The following is a 24,275-nucleotide window of genomic DNA, read 5'->3' as shown; positions in this document are numbered from 1 at the left end:
TTCATTTAAGCTGGCAGTGAAATAGAATCCCATTCATGTTAAAAGACTACATGTGGATACTAAGCAAAACAAAAAAAACCTGTTAACACAAATGTCTTAGGAAGGGGGGGGGTTGTTTCTGTCCTTCACTTCAAGTCCTTAAAGGAGGGAACTTCTACCTTATACTTATGATCTCTGACCTCTTTCTTAAATGGACTCCTATAGACATTATTGCTAATTTCCTGGGTAAAAGCCTGGTATTCACTGTGTCTTTTTTACTAGGGTCAGGAACATGGGGCTGTTAAATGTCAGAGCATACATGCAGTGTGACCTCTTGCCTGAGTTGGCTCTTCATATCTCTTTCCACCATTTAGATTAAGCCGTCTGCCTTGGCAGTTCTAGCCAACCTCCTCTGCTTCTGACTGGATGGTTCAAATGAACTGCCTCTTTCTGAGACTGGTTAGGTAAATGGGATCAAAGACACAGCAGGCAGGAGAAAGAAGCATCACTTAAATCTCCTGGATATAGGCATGCTCCCCAATTGAGCTCTTATTAGATATGCTCTACCTTGGTAATGCAGGTGGTATAGAACATCTACTTTACTAGTTTATAAATAAACCAGTACTGTGATTCCTGCCCATTTTGCAATGGTGTGTGTGTGTGTGTGCGTGTGCGTGTACACGTGTCTGTCTATCACTTCTCTGAAAAGATTCTTAAAAGAAAGAAGAGATAATGGGAGGTTAAGTCCATCTTGCACCCTTAATAATTATATAAACTAACAATAGTAATAATATGACTAAAGATATTGGTAACATGAACAAAAGTGATATATAACAGAAATAAATAATTTTCATTTAGAGATATATCATAAAGAGTATTTAAAATATATGTATGCTCATTTTCAAACACTTAAAAAATGAAATTTTTTTAAAATTATAAAAATTTACCCTTTTAGAAATAAATACCATTTTTAAAGTGATAATTATAATACTTTTAAAGTATTATGACAACCTTCTTAATTTGGCATCACGTGGTAGTGAGTCTTTGCATCTCTACTCTTTTAGGGAGACACTATGTAATAGACCCAAGACCAACAGCATAATTGTCTTGTTATGCTCAAGGGAAACTTAAATAAATTTCTCCATGTGCGACCATCAACTACTGTGTTTTCCAGAAAACAAGACGTAGCCGGACAATCAGCTCTAATGCGTCTTTTGGAGCAAAAATTAATGTAAGACCCAGTCTTATTTATTATTTTAGTATAAGACCGGCTCTTATATAATATAATATAAAACCAGATCTTATTTAATAAAATATAAGACCAGGTATAATATAATATAACATAACATAATATAATACCTAGTCTTATATTAATTTTTGCTCGAAAAGACGCATTAGAGTTGATTGTCCGGCTAGGTCTTATTTTTGGGGAAACACAGTAGTCTGTGAATTTTCTTAGTAAGTCCATAATTATGAATAGTTTTCACACTGGTATACTTACAAATACAGAGTCACAGTCAGAAAAGTAGCAAGCAGTCAGGTAACAAATGTTATATACATTATAATTATTCAGAGTGACACAAGGGGAAAAGATAACTCTGATTACCTAGGCTTGTCTGGTACATCAGAAGGATTACTGCAAAACGGTTCCTGGTAAATAGTTTCTGAAAGGTCGTGATCCAACAAAGTTGCCATAATTTCTTCCCTACTTGGTGGGGACATAAGTGGTTTCAGAATGTGAGCAGTTCGAGGGGTGAAACTGCCATTTTTAGATTGTGAGGGAGAGCTGGTAGACCTTGGTGAACTATCAGGAGTTGGTGTCAATATATCATTATTTCTTGAGACATACAATTCTAAATCTTCAGAGGCTGCATCCACAAGTTCACCATCAGGGGAGGATAGTATTGTAGTAAAAGAGGTATTGACTGAGTCAAGAGACTGTCCCATTTCCTTTCTGGTATGACCTTGAATCCAGTCTGAAGTGCCAGGCTGTGAGAGGCTGAAGAACACTTCTTTGCTTACTGAACTCCGACTCAATCTGGATTTTTCATTTAGACAGTCCTCTGCCTGCTGGACACAGATAGAATCCATTATTGAATTAGACCGAGTTGTTAGAGGATGAAAGCTGTTTTTCCACTGGTTGTGGCGATGGCTCTCATTGCTCTCTAGGGATGATTTCTCAAACAGTCCTGGACTCAGAGTACCAGATTTAATCCACGAGGTTGAGTCTGAGGCTGGATGTTTGTCTTCATCACACTTCTGGTTATCGTGACTTAAAAACTCAGTTTTGTCGATCGTTTGTCCTGGGAAAAGATCCTGGACAGCATCACTTAAGAACTTCTGAGGCAAATTCTGATCAGCAGGGACAAACTGACTTCCAGAATAAAAACTACAAAATCCAGTTTGACCAATTGTATTAATATCGAAATTGTAATTATGTTCAGGAGACAAGCTATCTTCAAGTGAATAACAACTTTCAAAACCTGGATCTGAAAAAAAGATGGGACTGTCATCCGATTGGGAGTTCTCCAACTGGCCAGAGTTTTGTAAATTTAGGGAGTCTACTTTAAGTTTGGGGATTTTTTCTTTAGGTTTTGTACTTCTAGGGGTTCGAGGTTTTCTTGGATATGTCACCGATCGTGTTCGTTTAATTGTCTTGTTATGCTCAAGGGAAACAGACATATTTTTGTTTGGTTGGTGTTTATTAGGTAATGGGTCTTGCATAATATTTGCATTTTGTGCTTTCTGCTGTCTTTTCTGTAACAATTCTTTTAGGACTGCCAGTCCAGACTGTCCTTCACCAAATGCTGAAGGTGTTGACACACTTTGATTTTTACACTGAGAAAGTGCTTTGGTTTGTGAAATTGCTTCTGCCAATGACCTTTGTCTTACCCTTTCAGGTCTAAAATTTGACATACCTAAAATAAAGCCCCTTTGTTTTTGTTCCCATGCTATTTGTTTGATTGGACTTCTCAAGGAAGTTACAAAGCAATTATTAGGCATCTGGCTTTCCTCTGAAGCTGCATTTCCTGGAGAACAAGTTTCACTGTGCTTTGACTGTTCTGCCATGCACACAATCTGCTGCTGACTGTCTTTGCAATGCAAAAAGTTAGGGGCATACGCTGGGTCAGCCTTTGATTCTAGGGAATTATGAAATTCATTTAACTTTCCGATAGATGACAAATAGTTCTTTTGTATATTTGCATTCTCTTCTGTCTTTGGAGACATTACACCTGAAGATATCTGTGAATTCTGTGCTACCTGAGACAAATGGTTGGAAAGGTCAAATATATTTTTTTGAATCAAGGTTGATTCCTTTAGAGTAAACATAGCACTTTGACTATGAGACCTCTGAACATTAATTTTTGAGATTCCAGGTCCCAAAGAATTACAAACAACGGATGAATGCAAATCATCTCGGGAACTGGGGAATGTCTGTGAATCTACAGGTTTCTTGCTTTCTAAGAAAGAAGAAAAGCAGCCGGATGAATTCTGTTGTGCATGAATTCCAGTGGTTTGGGGAACAGAAATGGGATGATCCATAGCAGAGCCCATCAGTGACACATCTTTCTGTTTAAAAAGTAGTTGAGAGCCTCCAGAACTATTTGAGGTCTCAGACACATTCTGATGTTTCAGCACAAACTTAACTTCAGCACCAGACTGAGATTTTATTTTTTCATCTTTAAGTGTTATGTGCTTTCTCGACGTACCTTTCTCATTTGCTTTTTGTTTCTGTTTTGCCCTTGGTTTCTTTTTTCCTTCATCGACTAGTTTATTTGTCTGATTTCGTTTGTTCCTCTTCTTAGTAACTGCAGAGGGATTATTAACAAGCTTTGTTTTTGATTTCTTCACCTGTGCTCTTGCTCGACTATTTTTTTCTATACGGGAATTAACAGTCCTGTTATTATATGCATTGGGACCCTTAAAAATCATTGCTTCTTTATTTGCAGCAGCCATAATTTCTTCAGCTCTTGGATCTGTGGGAGACCAGCAGCGAGGTGGAGAAGAATTTATGGGACTTGTGCTTCTCTCAGAAAGAAAACCTAGTTTAGACATTACATCACTATAATTCAAGTCACAGTCTTCAGTTTCAGCATTATAAGATGGCGAGGGAGGAGAAAGAATAGCATGGGACCGTTTTTTCCTGAAAGACAAAGTTCTTTTAATATTTTCACTATTTGTCCTTTGATGCTTACCAGTTTTTTTCTTAGCAGACTTGTGTTTCGTTTTTCTTCTGTGACTTTTCTTTGGTGTTAATGGATAAATGGGATATTTGGTTGCAGGGGAGTCAGGAACTTTTGGCCAAAAATCCTTCAAAGGTGCAAGCTTTTTATATAGTTCCATTTTTTCCTCTGTTAATATTACTTGTTTTTCTTTAGAGTCTATTTTTCCTAGCTTCACAAGCATATTTTTTCTCCCTCTAAATCTATTAATAATAATATACTTTATGATGACAGGGGGCAGCTTTTTAGACATTTTTCTTCGTTTTCGTGATTTGAGAGTTCCATCTAAACTTTCACCAATTTCCATAGGATGAGGTAGGCTAATTTTTGAGTTGTGTGTTACAAAACTTGATTCACTATCTTCAGTCTCATAATTTACCTTACGTTTGGCTCTCAGTGTGTATTTATTTCCATACAATCCAAAGGACTGCTCAGTTTCTAAGGTTCCATCTCCAAAGTGACAGTCTATAAAACTGTCCGTAGGTGTTTTATTTTCAAAAGCTCCACGGGTGACTTTAATTAAATCACTGGCCAATACATTATTCTTCTCAGAATTACTATTACAAGAATTATTTTGTATACAATTATCTTTTGTGGATCCACTCTCGCTAGTTTTGGTAGAAATCTCTTGATGACCTACAAGTTTCTTTTTATTCATTTTTAACCGGGACTGTTTATTACTGGGTTGTAGTTTGTATGTGACAGGAGAGAGTTTCTGTGGTCTACTGAGACAATTAGAAAGAACAACACTGGGAAAAAACATATAATGTGCTGCTTGCTGGCTGAGGTTCGGCTTTTCTGTTTTATGTTCTTGAAATTCTTCATATCTAATTTTAAGTTTATTCAGTCCGCTTTCATCAGCAATGCTATCAAGAGAATGCACCATAGTTCTATTCTCCCCTGAGCATGACAACAATTCACAATTTTCTGTTAACGATGAAGGGAATAAACTATTCAGAGCTGTGCTGTTTCCTTTTTCATTTCCTTCACAAGATAATTTATTTTTTGAATGACTTAAGTCAGAAAAGTTGAAAGAATTTTTGCTCAATGCACTTTCGCCAGTATGACGGTTCATATGTATAAAAGGGGTATCCTTATCAATTTTTCTGATGTTTGTATACTTTCTACTTGGTGCTTGTCTTGTAACAGATGGAATATCTTCTTCATAATCAAAAATATTACTTTCACAGGAAGATACTGGGAGGATATCTTTCTTAGTACTTTCTTTATGAGAGTTTTCTGAATGGACAGTACTGCTTAAAGATCCAGGGTATTTCATAGAGTAAGTGCTTTCATTTGTAAAAGAAGCAACTGAATGATCTAGACCTTTTTCTACGTTGTTTGACTGTGAATGGTCTTCAATCAAATCTTCCTTGTTCAAAACATGGGAAGACAGGGCACTTGTGTGTTTACACTGAAAGGTAATCTTAGCAGAAGATGGGGGTTCTAATGTAGCAGCATCTTTGTGAAAGATGGAAGGTTTTACTGATAGCTTGCTTGTTGCAATCATAGAAGAGTGGGTCCTAGAATTTTCATTGTTCAATGGATTGTCTGAAAAGGGGGGAGGAAAGAATTTATGTCACTTCCACTCTTAATTTTAAAAATATTTTCCCACACCACGATACTATCGTCATAAAAGAAATTATATGAAGTGTATGTTTAATACGGTTATCTCAACAAAATGATTACACCTATCATTGGGATAATGACTCAATCTAAACAAACAAGAATTAATTACATTTAATTATTAGTCATTATTTTAAACATACATTCTTTTGATCAGAAATAGATTATATTAATATTCAATGCCTTTTAGGAGAATAAGGGAAAAATACTGTCACCTTGAAAAATTTTCATAACATGCTTCTTTACATTTTTCACTTCAAATAAGCTGAGCATATTTCTTAGTTTCTGATGCTAGTTAAACATTAACACTACAAACTGATTAAAGTTTATGAAGCTTTAAATCAGTGATTAACAAATGTTATCCTCTTAAAAATGAGAATCGTATGTCCACAATCTCTCAAAAGAAAAAATTCTAGAGGACAAAACATTACAGTATTGTTACAGACTCAATCAGCGAACTAACTACATAGGAAACGTAATTATATTAGGTTGGTACAAAAGTAATTGCGGTTTAAAACGTTAAATTGCATAAATCGCAATTACTTTTGCACCAACCTAATAGCTTCAGATTCAAATATATTTTAGCCTCTAAATTATGAAATGCTTACAGTAGACCTGTTTACTTACCACTATTTTCATCTGCAGTTCCATCTAACTGAGGTATAGAAAGATTGGCTAGAAACAAACTGTTATTACTCCATTCCATTTCTTCTTCTGAAGATGAATCATCTTCTTCGGTTGAGCTTCTATGGGTATTTCGGCACAGTGATCTAGAGTATATTAAGATTCACTAATGAGTATGATCATTAGGAAAAAGCATGTCAGTCTCAATTTGCCTAATTTGATGCTACAGTAGTAAAATTTAATAAAATGATCTGAAAATTACAACTTTAAAAAGGCAGGTTTAGTTTGCTTTAGTAACATGTCCTACAAAAACTTATCATGAATAGATTTTATAATCCCTTTGATAAGACACCACCATTTCTATATGCAAAGTCTACAATATCCTGGATCATATCTAATCGTGTTCTTTTCATATTCTCCCCTTCAGCCTTCATTAGATATCTACACATACAACAGCTTGGGTGAGAGAGAACCCAGTAATTTCTAAAAAGGTGGCATCTGACATGTCTCCATAAACACACAATCACTACATTATGAATTGGAAAAAACAAACAAAAAGGTGGGCAAAGGAGTATTCAGGTCAGGGCTGAAAGAAAAATAAAGGATCAGATAGGGGCTAGGAAGCAGTTAAGGTGTTTGAGTCAATCCAGAAGTGGCTATAAAGTAGCGTTACTGAGAAATTCAGATGCCCTGTTAAGTCCAGATGGATACTCCTTAAGTTTTAACTTTTTTTTCACTAGAGCCTAGATTGATACTTTCTCTTCTACCTGGTTAGGCAAACTTTCTTTCTATCCATACCATATCCATAATTAGTTCATTCTCTTGTTTTGAAAATTTGAAAATATCCCTTTACATACATGCAGCAGTTTCTCCATTAAGCCTTTCCCAAATCACAATTTGTCCTAAAATCATTCTTTTAAGAGCTGAGAGAATTAGAGGTCATCTGGTCCAACTTTCTGTCCACGGCAAAACCTTCCTTTTAACAGATTTGACACAATCTCTGCTTTTACATTCTCAGCATAAGGGGCTTACTGCCTCACAGGGTAATCTTTTTCATTGTTAATGGCTCCAATTGTTAGTAATACTTTTTCTTCCTAGATTATACACAAAAACCTTTCTTTCCAACTTCCATACATTCCTCCTGCTTTTGTCCTCTGGAGCCGTTATATAGTAGCAGGTCTATGCCATTTTCCGCATGATAACGTTTAAAATATTTGAAGGCATTTATCATTTGTCCCATAATTCCTCTCTAATTAGACCAAACATTATCTATTTTTCCCTACTGTTCTTTAAAAGTGACATAATTCACAGATCCTTCATTGTTTTCCTCTTTCCTTTTACTGTCTTAGTATTCTTAAAATATGGTACATCCTCACGGGAGAACGTAACATCCAATACACAAGTAGAATTCAATGACTCCTTTTCTAGACACTAAACTTCTGTTATTTAATCTCTCTATAATCTACATTTATGAAATGTTTGGGTTTGTTTTCGCAAGGTTAACCTGTGCATGGTTTTCACAGAACTGCTCCAGTCATTCATTAATCATGGGATACACCATGCCTATTATTTTAAACAGGCTGACACTACTGGTAACAAGTAGATAGTAACTTTATATTAATTTTATACTGCATATGTGAATGCATGCCAAATATAAAAGTATAAACTAGATAAGATATACTCTAAGAAACTACAGAAGAAATGCTAATGATACGTTGAAGGTGAAATCAAGGGGTAATACCAAAATAAAACAATGAGAGAATGAGGAACAAAATGCAAATAAGAAAAAGTAAAATGCCGCAAAATCAAATACAAATATCATATAGTCAATAAACTTTGCTAAAATATGAAAGAAGTAATCCAATTTATTACAGAAAGACTTAAATAATCAAATAAACACTATAATTATTCTATTAATAAAATCCAAAATCTGTTAGAATAATAAATGTTGCCCAAAGTATAGCTGGTATCCAATAATAAAATTTACCACTTTGGCCATCATACAACAGTACATACTTATTGTGCTCTTAATAAAGTAACATCCATGGTTTTCCCACAGAAACTAAGCCCAGAATGAACTGAAGGTCTATCTAGTCTGTAATTGTGAAGCTAACTGATTGACCCTAAACATATCATGCTATACTTTATTTGACGTCACTTATTACTTTTTTAAAAAATTATTATTTATTTATTGGGGTGACAATTGTTAATGAAATTACATAATTTCAGGTGTACAATTCTGTATTACATCATCTATAAATCCCATTGTGTGTTCACGACCCAGAGACAGTTCTCCTTCCATCACCATATATTTTATCCCCTTTACCCTCATCTCCCTCCCCCCACCCTTATTACTTTCAAGATATTTTTGAATCTGTATTCTGTTATCCAATGAGTTACCAATGTCTAATATTTACAACAATTTCAATCCAATCTAGCATGATACTTGGCACACACTAAGCATTTAAGTGGTTTTTGATTGTAAAATCACATAAATTCTCTGTGAACCTATGTAATCCAACACTACTGCCATGTATCCTTATCCACACGAATGTTATGTTAAGACTTTGTTAAATGTCTGTCTGAAATTAAGACTCAATATGATTATTACATTCCCATAAATAACCATATTTTAAAAAGATATAAAGATAGTAGAGCATGACTTGAATTCACAAAGGGTCCTGATATTCTCTGCTTCCCATTCTAAGTGCCCACAAAGTAATTAATTTAATTATAATTATCACCCCCTAGCAGAACAGGACTGGAAGCAAGGAGACCAGTTGCAAAGTGAATCACAGTATTCTAGATAAATGGTAATGAGGCCTAAACTAGGACATCACCTTGGGAAAGAAGGGGACAGAGGGCAGAACAGAGGCTATGGAAATAGAGCTGACTGATAGGGCGCAAGGACAAAGAGCTAGGGATGTAAAGGAAGGCAAATCAAATGACATTAATTGTAAATTGCTAGAAGTTGGGGAAGAAAGTGGTAGCATTACAGAAATAAGGAACAGAGAAACAAGAACAAAACCATATTACAGCATTCATTTAGGCTTGCCCATGCTCCGAAGGAGGTTGATGTTATTGAGGCATTTCCAATAGGCTAGTTCATGAAAAGATTTATAAGGTTTATAGAAAAATAAAATGGACAAAACAATTTATAGAACAGCCCAAAGATTAGGAAATAATAGCAAAAGACATTTTATGACACTGCTGAGGGTCAAATTGATCAATTAATCAAACCGATGCTGTCTGGAACAGGTAAAATTAGATCTTCAAAGGTCAAGAGCTGAGTCTTTGAAGGATTTATCACTGGACACCAAAGGGAACTGAGTATGTGAAACTAGGAAGAAAGTATGAAATATTTTGCAGTTTTGGTATTTCCTACTTATGGAATGAAAAAAAAAATCTTTGTTGGAGCACACTTTAAAAAGAGGGCTCTGATTTATACCCAAATAATAGGAGAAGGGATCAGAAATTTTAGTTTTTATATTAGGTAGTGTTGAGAAACTAGAGAAATATTACATATATAACATGTATGTATATATGTAATGTACCATGTTTCCCCAAAAATAAGACCTACCTGGACAATCAGCTCTAATGCGACTTTTGGAGCAAAAATTAATATAAGACCGGGTCTTACATAATATAATATGATATAATATATAATATAAAATATATAATACCTGGTATAATATATAAGACTGGGTATAATATATAATATAATACTGGGTCTTATATTAATTTTTGCTCCAAAAGTCGCATTAGAGCTGATTGTCCGGCTAGGTCTTATTTTGGGGGAAACACAGTACATACCGGGGTGCCAAAAAAAGGTATACAAGTGGACACTTTGGCCAGCGTTGCTCAAACAGTAATTCCCTGCAATCAGAAGTGTCTGGACGCTGATGGTAACCACTTTGAGCACCTCTTGTAATTGCAGAAGTCAAACGTGACTTGTATTCATCTTTTGTTATCGATATATATTGAGTATTACAATTATAATACAGTTTTCCTTTCTTAAAATGTATATACATTTTTTTGGCACCCTCTGTATATGTGTGTGTGTATATATATATGTATGTCAATATAATATATGGATTAACCTCTTTCACCTGTCAACAATGGCTTTCAGGGGTGAAAATTTAAAACATAGACTTCTGATGTTTTAGTATTGCCTACAGAAGTTTAAAGGAGAGCATACTCAGTGTCAGGCTCAGAGGCCTAAGTTTTTCTACTTACAGAGCATACAGCTTAAGGGCTGATGCAAACCAATCAAGCTCACAAGATACTTATCTAGAAAAGGACAGTGCCATCTTATTTCTTTACCATGAAAAATGAACCGGAATACTAGTGTCTGCTTCTGAGACTAATTTATTTATTTTTAACATTTAAATCATTCAGTAATCAGAAATAGAAGCCATTCCTTGTCTTTAAATGGACTCCATAACTTGTTCCAACCCATAACAGTTAACTCTCAGAGGGCATTCTTTTTTCTCAAGTTCCAGGATACAGAGGCATGTCTACTTTGCCACGTTTACGACCCACACATAATTAATACTACATATATATAAATAGATTTCTAAAAGTTAGGTTTATGGGGAAGGGGAACTGGAAGAAGGTGGTCAAAGTTACAAACTTCCAGTTACAAGGTAAGTAAGTGCTAGGGGTGTAACATACAACATGACGACTATAGTTACCACTGCTATATGATACATTAAACTAATGGAAATAACGCAAGTTACCTCTTTTTGGCACAATGCTCTTCAATATTGCTGTCCCATCTCTGAGACATAATCAAACTAAGCTCCATTTCTTCTTTTTCAATCTGTGGTTCATTTTCTTCATCATCACTATTTTGGGGATTTTTAGTGTTTCCAAAGGAACAACATGGCGATGGCATCCTATTTCTTTCCCTCTGATATCCATCATTTTCCAAACCAGCAAGAAGATGTACCAGAGCCTCATCAGGACTACTGTCCACTATAAAACAAGTGAAGCATCACCAACGAATAACTTAAGTTTTCTAAATAATTCAACAGTTCAGATCAATTATAAAACAACAACAAAAGCATAGCTGCTGGCACATGCTGAAAGAATACAGCTGGTACAAAGACTTATATGTGTTAATGCAGCTCTTCCATCAAAGTGTTATCCTTGGACCATCTGCATTAGAATGATTTTGTCTCCTTATTAAAAAGAAGATTCCAGACCCATGCCATATCTACTGAATCAGAACTTTTGAGGTAGGACCCAGGCATTTGCATTTTAATAAGCTGCCCAAGCTCTTATTGCACAATTAAGCTTGAGGAGCACTAAACCAATATAGCCACAAGGGTTCAATGTTACAAGTATATATAAAATATATAATAAACATATGAATTAATGCTAAGAAAATGCCTTAGAAACAATACATGCGAACACTTTATCCCTTACTAAAGCTTTATTTAGCTCACAGGATAGTCAAACAAAACCTGTAGATGAATAACACAAGAGAGCTTCAAAAGTGGTAAATAACATTACTTAAAACACCTTGAAGATCACAAAGAGATACCACCTCATATGCACTAGGGTTGCTAAAATCAAAGACATAATAACAAGTGCTGGTAAACATGTGAAGAAATTGTCAACCTCAAACATTGTTGGTCACAATGTAAAATGATACAGCTGTTTGGAAAAAATTTTGGCAGTTGCTCTAAATGTTAAACATAGAGTGTTACAATATGACCCAGCAATTCCATTTCTAGGTATATACTCAAGAGAACTAAAAACATATGTCCTCACAAACACCTATACATGAATAATCAATGCAGCATATTCATAACAGACCAAAAAGTGGAAACAACCCCAATATCCATCAACTGAAGAATGGATAAATGAAATATGGCATATTGATATCATGAATTATTCAGCAGTAAAAAGGAATAGAGTATGATACATACTACAACATAGATGAACCTTAAAAACATTATGCTAAATATAAGACGCCAGAATAAAAAGGTTACATGGTTCCTTTTTATGTGAAATGCCCCAAATAGGTTAATCAAGAGAAAATAGGTTACTGGTTGTCAGGGACTAAGAGGAGAGAAGAATGGGGAGTGAGTGTGAATGGGTAAGGAATGTCTTTTTGGGGTGATGAAAATGTCCTGGAATTAGATAGTGGTAATGGTTGCATAACTCCATGAAAATACTAAAAATCACTGAACTGTATATGTTAGAAGTTGAAAGTTATGGTATGTGAATTATATCTTAATAAAAGCTACTATTAAAAAAATCATGAAGATGGTTTGTTCAATCTAGTACACAATCGTTTTTCTCTATAAAATGAGGTAATGCATTCCCCATTTACTAAAATATCACGTTTCAGGTTTTCTTTGTTGACATTAAAACAATTGGTTCGATCATGCTACCAGATAGATATAAGACAAAAATGTAGATATTTGCTTATAAGGGCCATTTTGACAAAAATCCATTTCTTAAATCTAGAATTGCAGTACGTTTTATTTTTCCTGCCTCATACTTAAAAAAATACATTATTAGCAAATGATATTATAGATATTTGACTCTCAGATCTTTGAAAAACATTGAGACTGCATTTTGAAAATTTGGGCAAGGTGAAATTATATCTGATAATGACACATTATATTTCTCTAATGTAATGAAATAAGGATATTCCTCTCCTTCTCTATCAATTCCTTAACTTTCTCTAAGTTCCTCTCTTTTAAGTGTTTATTTTTTATAACTAGAATGTAATTTAGGGTTCTAAAGTGATCAGACTGAGCAGAGGTTCAACTTAAGCCCTCTGTCTCTTACATTGAGACCTGCTTTCAGGAAGGGCCACTATTGGCCACCATGTGAAGTTCTGTGTATATACACACATACATATATATTCTGATGGAGGAATAAAACATTTTAGATTTAAACTTCAAATTAATTTTTAATATGGTCTTTTGACGATTTCTTTATGCACATGCCATTCACTTGAAAGAGAAAAAAGTTCCTTATTCCTGTCTAAAATGTTCTTGAAATATGACTGTGTACAATAATTTTGATTTTGTCCCTAGTCAATTTGTGTTTCATTCAAAGAAATGTAGAAAAGAAAATGTAGATAACAGAGAGAGGAAGGACCCTGTACAGAGCTACGATCACATTTGATGCTATATTTTATTTGATACAGTAAGAACAAAAAAATAGAAGGTGAGCAAGGAAAGAAACATAGGAAAGTCCCTATACTAAACAAACTTTAGGAAAGTCCCTATACTAAACAAAATAAGAAGCATGAAGTTCAATGATATCTTACATTTTGCAATAAAATTTTAAATACATTTTTGAAAAAGATGTCATTTAAATTATTGAAATGAAAACTAGCAAATGGCATTTAAGGAGATGCAAGGACACTCAGAAATGACTGTCATGTTCTACACTAGCCAAAAATTAACTGCTTAAAAGGAATTGTCCAGGTAAATTTCTGATACTCACCAAAAAAGAGTCAATTATGGTACATGTTTATAGTTAGAGAATTTTAATTCAAAATAAGCATATTTTACCCCTAAAGCAATATGGTTTTCCACCAACCAAAGTGAAGTTTAAAAAAAAATTATTATGTCCTTTAACAATTTGGTTTTTTTTAGAAAAAGCTGCGCAGAAAATAAAAAACAAAGCTACTTCATTTAATGGAAGGTTTCATTTTTATACTAAGTAGAGAAAGGATTTATTGAACATGCAACATTAACCTCTTCAAATCAAAGGGGAAAAAATAGCCTCTTTACATACAAACTTTCATTTATTTAAAACACTAAAAACTTACTGGTACAATTGTTACTTACAGAAAACTGGTGACTCACTCAGTCTTTGGGTCAAAGGCTGAAAAGTCTGACTAGATTCCATGAGGTTCAAAATTGCTTCTTCGTTAATGAGAGCTTCCTCCACTTTGTGTCTAGTGTGACCTTAGGATAAAGAATACACAAACATTAAAGCAATGGCCGAGAATTTGTTTAGAATTTGTGTGAATCAAGAAGCATTACAATGTAAGTCGACTTTAAATTTTGAAGTGTTAGTGATATATGTTAAATAAAAACATACTAAAACTTAATAAGAGCCACAGGAATAGCTAAGCAGTCACATGGGGGTAATTTAAAAACAAAATACCTTGAATCTGTGAATCACTAAATATGTACAATCTCTAGCCCTTTCACTCCTACCTAGTTTGTACAGTTGTATTACTTTGATAAAAATCACTGCACATTAAAATATATGAAGGGAAAAGAAAAGACAAACTGTCTCATTTGAATAATAAAATCTTTATTCTTTATGGCTTAACATTACAAATAAATTCATTTTACAATAATTTTATATTTCTCGGAAAGTTTTCACTTCATGATCTAAAATTGTAAGTCTTTCAACATGTGATTTTAATAGAAATTCGAATGTACAGAGGAATTCAAGTTTTAAGAACAAAGATAAAATGAATCTTACAATCTAGTCAAAGGGGAGAGACAGAATAAAAGCACATAGTAGTAGGGGAAAAATATTCTATGGCAAAAAATGGCAGGCAGTTATAAGAGCTAACTGGAAAACAGTTCTATTTTCTGCTTCTAGTATTCAGACTTAAAACTAAAGTGCTTTCAACAATTTTTAAAAGGGAGTTAAAAGCTACAGAAGTTTTTTTTTTTTTTTAACACATCCTAGGACATAGCTGGATAGCTGGGCTAATAGAGTGTATAATCAAAATGAACAAACAAACAAAAAACTGAAAAATAGCTCATCCCAAAAACAAGACAATTGAGAGGATCAGTAAAAATAAAAGCTCATTCTCTGCATCTATCAACATAACAGATAAAACTGGCAGGAATGATCAAAATAAAATTGAAGGCATAAATAAATTACGTTAGAAATAAAAGGGGAAATACCAAAAAGTAAAACAGATGTTAAATACTATGAACTTTATACCACACACAAAGAAAAATCAGATAAATGGATAATTTCTTAGGAAAGATGTGACTTAAAACAGAAATAGAAAGCTTGAGTATACTTATAATCATGGAAATTGAATTAGTAGTTTAAAATCCATTCCCTTTACCTATCACCCCCCAACACAAAACCCACCCACAAAAAAATAAGACTAAGTCTGGATGGTTTTACAGATGAGATCTACCAAATCTCTAAGAAATAGACCGACGTAATAAAAATTGTTAAAAAAGAGGGAAAGCTCCACAACTCATTTAAACTAGGGGCAAACTATGGATCTTTCTCGATTATTAAAAAAAAGTTAAAATTCTAAACAAAATATTAGCAAAGTAGATATACCAATACTTAAAAAAAAACATACCACATAGTGACAAAGAATGGTTTATTTCAGGAGTGCAAGAATAGTTTAACAGAAAATAAAAATTATTTTATATACCACATTAACAGTAAAAGAGAAAAATTGTAATTATTTCAATAAATTCAGAAAAGAACATTTGGTAAAATTTAATTTAATACACATTCATGATTTTAAAAACCCCAAACTTTTTAGCAAACAAGAAACAGAATGATATTAATCTATTAGAGTTTACCTATGTCCTGTAGTAAATCTCATACTTAATGATAAAATATTAGAAGCATTCTCTTTAAAGCTAAGAAAAAGATTATTACCATTTCCACTTAATATTATCCTAGAGTTCTTAAGCAGTGCATTGAAACATTTAAAGAAATGTATGAGGATGGGAAAAGAAGTAAAATTGTTATTTGCAGTTGATGACTCCATACACAGAAAATTCAAGGGATAAGACATATAAACTATTAGCACTTAATAAAAGTTGATTATAAGACTGATATACAAAAGTCAGTGAAGTTCCTAAATAGCAGCAATTAGAAGATGTAATTTTTGAAAGATAAAACTTACTGAAATAATCATAAGACACCTGGAATATATCTAAATAAAAGATAGAAAAAGTATTTTACAAAGAAAATCGCAAAACTTTATTGAAAGACATGAAAGAAGACTAAATATAATGAGAACTATGTTCATAGTTGAAATGATATAAAGATTACAAATGTTCTTAAATTAGTCTATACATTCATTGAATTCCTAATAAAATCTCAACAGGGTTCTTCCTAGGAATGAAACAATGGGATCCTAAAATTAACATAGGAGAGATTTTTTAAAAGATCAAGAGTAGATAAGACAATTTTCAAACTGAGTAAGGGAAGATCTGCCCTTGATGTACACCAATACTTATAAAGCAACCAGAATTACAACTGTATATTAACATAGGGGAACATGGCTGAAGTGGGGCAATTGAGTGGACAAAAAAAACCTTTTCAATAAATACGTGGGAACAACTAGGTATTTATATTTAGAAAAAGAGATACAATTATATCCTGATTGTAACCACATACAAGACTTAACGATGAAAACTTTCAATATATCAGGGTAGGGAAGGACTCATAAACCAGGTATGAAAACCAAACCATAAAGAAAAAAAATTGTTATATTTGACATTAAAACTGAAGATATGTAAAACACCTTAAGGAAAAAAAAAAAGGAAAGAACGATGGGAAAGAAAGCTAAATATGTATTTTTTGAAGACTTCTAAAGTATAAGTCTAGATGGGGAAAAATATCTCTATTAATACATATAACTGACAAAGGCTTAATATCAAGAAAATATTAGGAACTACAAATGAGTAAGAAAAAGACTAGTGATCTAATAGAAAATGAGCAAAGAACATGAACAAGCAATTTTCAGATAAAGCAACCCAAATGCTCAAACTTATTAGTAATTAGAAAATATAGATTAAACTAAGGATATGCCACTTCAAAGAATCAGAATGGCAACAAGTTTTTACATCTGATACTATTAAATGTTGTTGAGGATGTAAGGAAATATAAACTCTAATATATTGTGGGAATATAAACTTAGGTACAATCATTTTGTAGAGCAATTTTATAATACTGGCATTACTACTATAATGTGACATTTTTATTATGAACACACCTCAAAATCTGAAAAATTGAGCACTATAAATAACAGGCCTGATGGGGGAAAAATGGTTAAACCAAAATTTATACAACTTTGTAACCAGAGCACTAAAAAAATCAATAATTGGTACCTGGGGAGAGATAATTCTGATCAGTCAGGAAGGCAGCTCAGTGTAGCTGGAGGCTGTCATAATGGATATTAAAAATGCACAGAAAATAATAGTATGGAAATGCTGGGTACATTTTGATTAGAGTGCAGCTGGCAGACGCCAAGACAGAGCTCTGAGCCAATAGGCGGCCATAACGTTGAGCTCAGGTGATGGTGCAACTTGCCATGAGTCAGAGATGCTGGGATGCAACTCAGGGAGGCAGGAAGGCCTGGGTGAAGGTGCTCATTTTCAGTCGTTGCTGTTGTTGCTGTATTAAACAGTCAAAAGAGGCCCTGCTGCCAGTGCAGCAGTGAAAAGAGGGCTTCTCCTTTTGTGAGAAAGACTGCAGTTCTATTCCTGCTGTTCTGGCTCCCCTGGCCTAGAAAAACTGCCTATGAAACAACATGACTTCTGAGTAAAACTTCCAGTATTCTCTTATTTCCCAATCACGTATAAGCTAATTGTATTACAGAAACGCTGCTAGTACAGATGCTATCTAGGCAGAGTACAATATATGACTTAAGACCCAGCAAATTACTCTTCTATATATCTTCTATGGAGAAACTCTTGCACAGCCACAAGATGACAGCTACAACACTGTTACTAACAGTGCAAAAGTGAAAACCATCTAACAGTTGTAAAGAAACAGGTAAACTTGTTTAGGCTTACAATGGAGCACTAATCAGCAGCTAAAACCAATGACCTAGAAACCTGTGAACAAAGACAGATTTCAAAGTTATAATGTTGACATAAAAATACTCAACATCATTAGTAATGAGAGAACTGATAATTAAATCCGTAATGAGATGCCATTTCACACACACCAGGATAGCTATATAAAAAAGACAGACAATAATAAGTGTCAGTGAGGATGTGGGGTACTGGAACCCTCACATATTACTGGTGGGAATATAAAACCATACAGTCACTTTGCAAAACAGTTTGATAGTTTGCTAAAAAATTAAACACAAATTTACCACATGACCCAGCAATTCCACTCCTTGGTATCCACTCAAGAGAAATGAAAATATATATCCACAGAAAGACTTAGTACACAAATGTTCACAGCATTATTAAGAGCCAAAAAGTGAAAACAACTTAAATATCCCAACTGAGGGATGAATTAACAAGATATGGTATATCCATACAATGCAATACTATTCAGTCATAAAAAAAGGAATGGAATACTGATAGGTACTGATAGATACAATATCGATGAACCTGAAAATATGCTAAGTGAAAGAAGCAGGACACGAAAGATCACATATTGTATGATTTCATTTATATGACAGATCCAGAAAAAGGCAAATCTTGAGAGACAAGAAAGTAGATCAGTGGTTAATTGGGGCTGGAGGTGAGAACAGGTATGACTATAAATGGACACAAGGAATCTTTTGAGGTGAACAAAATATTCTACAACTGAATTATGAGGATGTTTGTAGAACTCTGTAAATTTAGTATACGTAAATCACTGAATTATACACTTAAAGTGAGTGAATTTTGTGTTATGTAAATTATATCTCAATTAAGGTGTTAAAAATATAGTGTTGAATGAAAAAAGCAAGTTGTTTAATCTATGCCAAGTAGGACACCACTTACGTAAAATTTAAAACCTAAAATAACAGTATATGTTGTACACATACATATGTAAGAAAATATAAAATCATACATAGATGGTGACAGTTTGCACCAACTTCAGAATAGTGCTCACCTCTAGAGATGAAGAAAAGGAAAAGGAATGGGAGAGATTTTTGCTCTATCAATGATATTAATTTCTAAGGAAAAAAAATACTGAGCAATCTCAACCAAACAGTAATTATCTTAATGCTAGATATACAGAAGTCTGTTAGGGTATTTTCCGTATACCTGAAAAGAAAACCTCACCTTTGCTCAACTCTGTGTCTTTGTGGACTTCCACCATATTAGCCGGTGTACATTGAAGAATTTCAGGAGACAGAACCTCAGAGTGCAATGTTAACTCAGCAGAGAACTCCTGGGATCCATCACTGTAGCCCACAGATCCTGATAACGTTCTGCTTAATTAAAACATATCCTTTATAACAAGCTAGGTAACAAATCAACGAAATAGTTCTGAGATCAATAATAATAATCACTTACACAGAGAAATCATTCTGTTTGAGAATTTCCTGTAGTCTCTTCTGAAATTTTTTTTCACTTTCTGTTGCTGGCACAAACCTGCGATCTTTGAATTTTAAAAATGCATTAAAAAGTAGTGGATAACAAATGCAGTATTTCCTTTTTAAAAATAATAGCAATTTACTATCCTTCTCTTGATACATATAACACCACCTAAAAGTAGTTCTATTATATAAAATCAAACAAAAGAGAAATGATTGTTACTGAAGCTGTAAAATTAAGCATTTAAAGTCAGTTCAAGTTAAGTTCTGTAACTTAAATCGAACACAGAAAAACACTGTTCTCTATCTAGAAATTATCTGAACACTCTGAAACTAGAAATTATCCCCTTATAAAATACAGTATTTCTACTTTAAAAGGCATTCAAAATTTATTAAAGCATTTTTAATGTCCAAGACACTGTAATACGAATTTTAAACTTTAATTGAACTTCAATATAGGCTTACTACTGTATTTCAAATACATTTGCCTTTTGAATTATGTCTTTTATACTTTTACTTTTCTGTATTTTCATTGTGTCCATATCATTTATTTAAGCCCCCTCAAATTCCTTTTAAATGTAGCAGGGTTTAATAATAAATGAGTGCTTTCTTCAGAGCTGTATTAAGATAATCAAAGTGAGAGTTTTTATGACACAATCCAGAAAATAATTTGGGGGCAGTATTTCATGGGTTACATTTTCAAAGCTTTAGCAATTACACACATATTCCTAAATTGAGATTCATGATCTTCTATGAGTATTCTATAGCTCACTTGGAAATACAGATGGTTAGAACGTACTAGAGAATGAAAAAGGAGTAAAAACGTGGGGCAAGAGGACAAAGTATGGTGAAAACCAAGGACAATGATCATGTCAATTTCTTACTGGAAGAAAGACAATGAGTGACATGAGAAGGTAAAGAATTACTGGTTCAGAGAGGAGTGAAAAATATATATACAGAAAAGTTAAAGGTGATTTGAAAAGTAAAATCTAAGGTCAAGGTAAAAACTCAGTGACTTAAATGTTTCTATTAAAATATCTTGTTTAAAAAATCTTTAGAGTACTATTTGGTTTATACCTTGTGATTCAGGTTGGCTAATCTGAGAAGTTTCATTTCTGTTTCTTCGCCGTTGCTTTTCATCTTCCCATATGGCCTGTAGACCAGGGTTTCCACCAATTTGAGCTGTAATCACAAGAATACTTCACTACCACAAGGTCAAAGTGAAAAGTACTTGCTTAAAAAAAGAAATCCAAACTTTTAAAAAAATACCGCTTCTTAAGAAAAACAATTACCTACTTTGTATATCAAAACAGACAAACTATCCCAACCTACATTTCATTTTTAGCTTTTATTATTAATTTCAGATGTACAGAAAACAACATAGTGACATTTACACACCTCACAAAGTCTACTACCCATCTGACATCATACATAGCTATTACAATACCATTGATTTTATTCCTCCCCATGCTGTACTTTACATCCTTTGACAACATATTGTTTTAATTATAGTTGACATTCAATACTATAACCTACATTTCTTATGCTACTCCTTTTTGAGTTTTCTTCCCAGTGGTTCCCCAAAACCCACCAAATAAATGAGATTCAAACACCTGATGACAGCTAATAGATTGCCCTCCCAGTATATAACCTGAAAATTAAAAAATTAAAAGTCAGAGCATATTAAGTTTTTTGATACTAATTTATTTAGTGTTATACTTACTTTAGCTTCATGACTGTGCAAACATACTCATATGAATGAAAATATAAATGAAAAAAAAGACTGTCTCATCAGAGGTACAGAAGCAATCTTCCTAACATTTTGCATCCTCCTTTTATAACATCTTACTTTCTTAGTAATGTTTTCCCCCCTACTTTTTGCACTCTACTTTGGTCATTAATTCTTTTTTTTCTTTTTTCAGTTTTATTTTATTTTATTTTATTTTATTTTTACATCCCTCCCACCGTGAACCCCTCTCCCCCCATCTACCACCACCCCGACCTCACACCGAGCCATCACATTATACACATAAAATTATAGTTGGCATTCATTAATGTCCAGCCTCTGGTGTACAATGCCATGACCAGGCATCCACAGCATCACTGAGGTGGTCTCCCAAACAGGACACATGTCCATCGGACACCCAACAAAATCCCCAAACACTATTGATTAATTCTTAAAAATAAAAACATGTATTAAGAGTAATTGTGTATATACCTTCAATGTCCAGCCGATTTAAGATATCAGCAGCTACAGCATCTACTTCTAATTCACACGTACTCTGTGGTTTAACACCTTCCAGTATTAAAGAGCTGAATTAAAAATATATTAAAAAAATAACAATAATTATGTAAGAGCAAATTTTCTGAAGATTTTTCTTATACAATTTTTCATGTTTAGGTGGTAAGCAGAAAAGCCAGTGATATATTAATCCACAATTATTCATGACATAATTGATTCTGTGTATATACATGTAAAAAATGAAAAACAGAAAGAGAAAAATACGAAAATACTATTATACTGACAATTCTATTGAGATCCTTTCGCAGTACATTCTCTATATTTTGGCTCATTATATTTTATACGGTGTTTCCCCGAAAATAAGACCTAGCTGGACCATCAGCTCTAATGTGTCTTTTGGAGCAAAAATTAATGTAAGACTTGGTCTTATGTTACATTATATTATTTTATATAAGACCCGGTCTTACATTATAGTAAAATGAGACCGGGTCTTACATTAATTTTTGCTCCAAAAGACGCCATAGAGCTGATGGTCCAGCTAGGTCTTATTTTCGGGGAAACACAATATATAAGGGGTGTACAATGTTTTAGCACGTGGGTCATATCCAGGACAGAATGGGATAAGATAACAGAGGGACAACAGAGACACAGATCAAAAACCATACACATATGCAATCATTTGCCCAGAGGCATCTTTCTTGGCAATCACAGACAAAATGAGGAGAGAATATGTAACAAGAGACGAGAGGAGGGGAGCATACTAAAAAGAGGACAAATAATACTATTCTCCTTGTCCTCAACTGCTGCTAAGCTGGAGAACGCTTTTAAAATTCTCCATAGCTACAGAACTGAGAAACCACACGTGTTCAACAGTGGGATCATAAGTGGTGACAGCACAAGGTCATTAATTTTTATCAGAACTAGAGCGGGTTGTTCCCACTAATGCTCTTTGACTCAAACGTGTTTTGTTTTTCATCAGAGCCACAAAAAAGAAAGATTAGGAAACCATGTAACTGTTCCTACTTGATAGAATGAACACGCATCATCTAGGGTGAATCCCAGTTGACTCATCCCAAAATTTAAATAGCCTACCAATATGGACATCAAATGAAAAGGAGAGAACTATGATTTTACTAGAAAGTGGGCAATGGCAGATTTCATTAACACTTTTATTTGAAACGTTTTTAATGTTTTAAGAGAAACATATTATTAGCAAAACCTCCAGTGTTTTGCTAATGGATAGACAACTTCCATTGTCTATCCCCTAAGGAAATTTTGATGGGACATTAGAAATTAATTTGTTAAACCACATAATTTTTACAATTCAAATATATACACATGTATCCATATATGCACACATGTAGAAACACATACATACACATATCCTTTTTACCATTGATAGATAAGAAACATATTAGTCAACCTCTCACAATATATCCCTTTCACTTCAGAAAAAATAATTCTCAATGTAATTTGTCTTCTTCATTCGTATAATTTAACAAAATCAGTTTTGCCATGAAATGAATTACCAGATAAAATAATTTATGGTCAACAATTTTCTCCTTATACTAAAAAGTTTCACAATTTTTGGAAAAATTATATTGTAAATTTCAAGGATGCATTTTCTAGAAGTAACACATTTGTGACAAAGGAGGGAAACGATATAAAAAAAATAATCTCATAGAAGAAATTTACAACTATTTCTTGCCTGAATTACAAAACTACTTCAGACATTCAGGGCAGGTGTTCCAAGGGAAAGGAAGTAGGTTTCAGAACTAAACATTTGTTTCCAGTAAATAGAAAAAGAGCGAGTAAAAAATTTGAGTCAGCAAGTACATGCAGACCATTCATTTTAGTCATGAAAAGTAGGTAAGAGATACAACGACAGGCAATTGTGCCTCTCTGAACATTTCTGTTCATAGCTTAACAAAACAGACCTATTATTTTGAATCACTGAGGGTGGAGCTGAGATCTATAATTTTAAAAATCTCTTCAGATCATTCTGATGGGCAGCGAGGGCTGAGATTACACTGCAGCAGACTCACAACTTTTGTGGATTCAACACTCCGGTAAACGACCAAAAAGGTCCATGATATGTGGGAATTTATACGAGCTAGCAAGTAAGGTTAGTAGAGCTGCTAACACAGCACTCTCATCTCATTACAGTTTGTTGCTCTCTATTTGTTATGGCCCTTGCAATAATGTTTCTGACGGGATATAAAACATTTCTTTGTTAAAAACGATACCCAGAAGAAGGTGCTAGCAATGGGGATAGAAATGAGACTAATAAAATCTAAGAGTATTGATCTACGGCAAAATTTTTTAACATTACGTT

At 33.7% G+C, this 24,275-nt stretch overlaps 1 protein-coding gene across 3 annotated transcripts in view; it reads right to left on the bottom strand.

The window, feature by feature from the left end:
• Window positions 1-24,275, bottom strand: part of REV3L (REV3 like, DNA directed polymerase zeta catalytic subunit) — a 151,755-nt gene that overhangs the window by 57,557 nt on the left and 69,923 nt on the right. For 2 of the 3 annotated variants that reach the window (XM_081034124.1, XM_081034125.1), the window contains 8 exons: window positions 21,917-22,011; window positions 20,776-20,880; window positions 19,679-19,763; window positions 19,445-19,593; window positions 14,273-14,392; window positions 11,192-11,429; window positions 6,456-6,598; window positions 1,586-5,753 (listed from right to left, as the gene is read on the bottom strand). In XM_081034124.1, the coding sequence (XP_080890250.1) occupies window positions 1,586-5,753; window positions 6,456-6,598; window positions 11,192-11,429; window positions 14,273-14,392; window positions 19,445-19,593; window positions 19,679-19,763; window positions 20,776-20,880; window positions 21,917-22,011 (5,103 nt within the window). Of the gene's footprint in view, window positions 1-1,585; window positions 5,754-6,455; window positions 6,599-11,191; window positions 11,430-14,272; window positions 14,393-19,444; window positions 19,597-19,678; window positions 19,764-20,775; window positions 20,881-21,916; window positions 22,012-24,275 lie in introns of all 3 variants that reach the window. The other variant, XM_081034126.1, reaches the window with a different exon arrangement.

This window comes from Rhinolophus hipposideros (assembly GCF_964194185.1).
Source record: "Rhinolophus hipposideros genome assembly, chromosome: 3".
NCBI classification, from domain to species: Eukaryota; Metazoa; Chordata; class Mammalia; order Chiroptera; family Rhinolophidae; genus Rhinolophus; species Rhinolophus hipposideros.
This window is presented reverse-complemented; position numbering and strand designations above follow the sequence as displayed.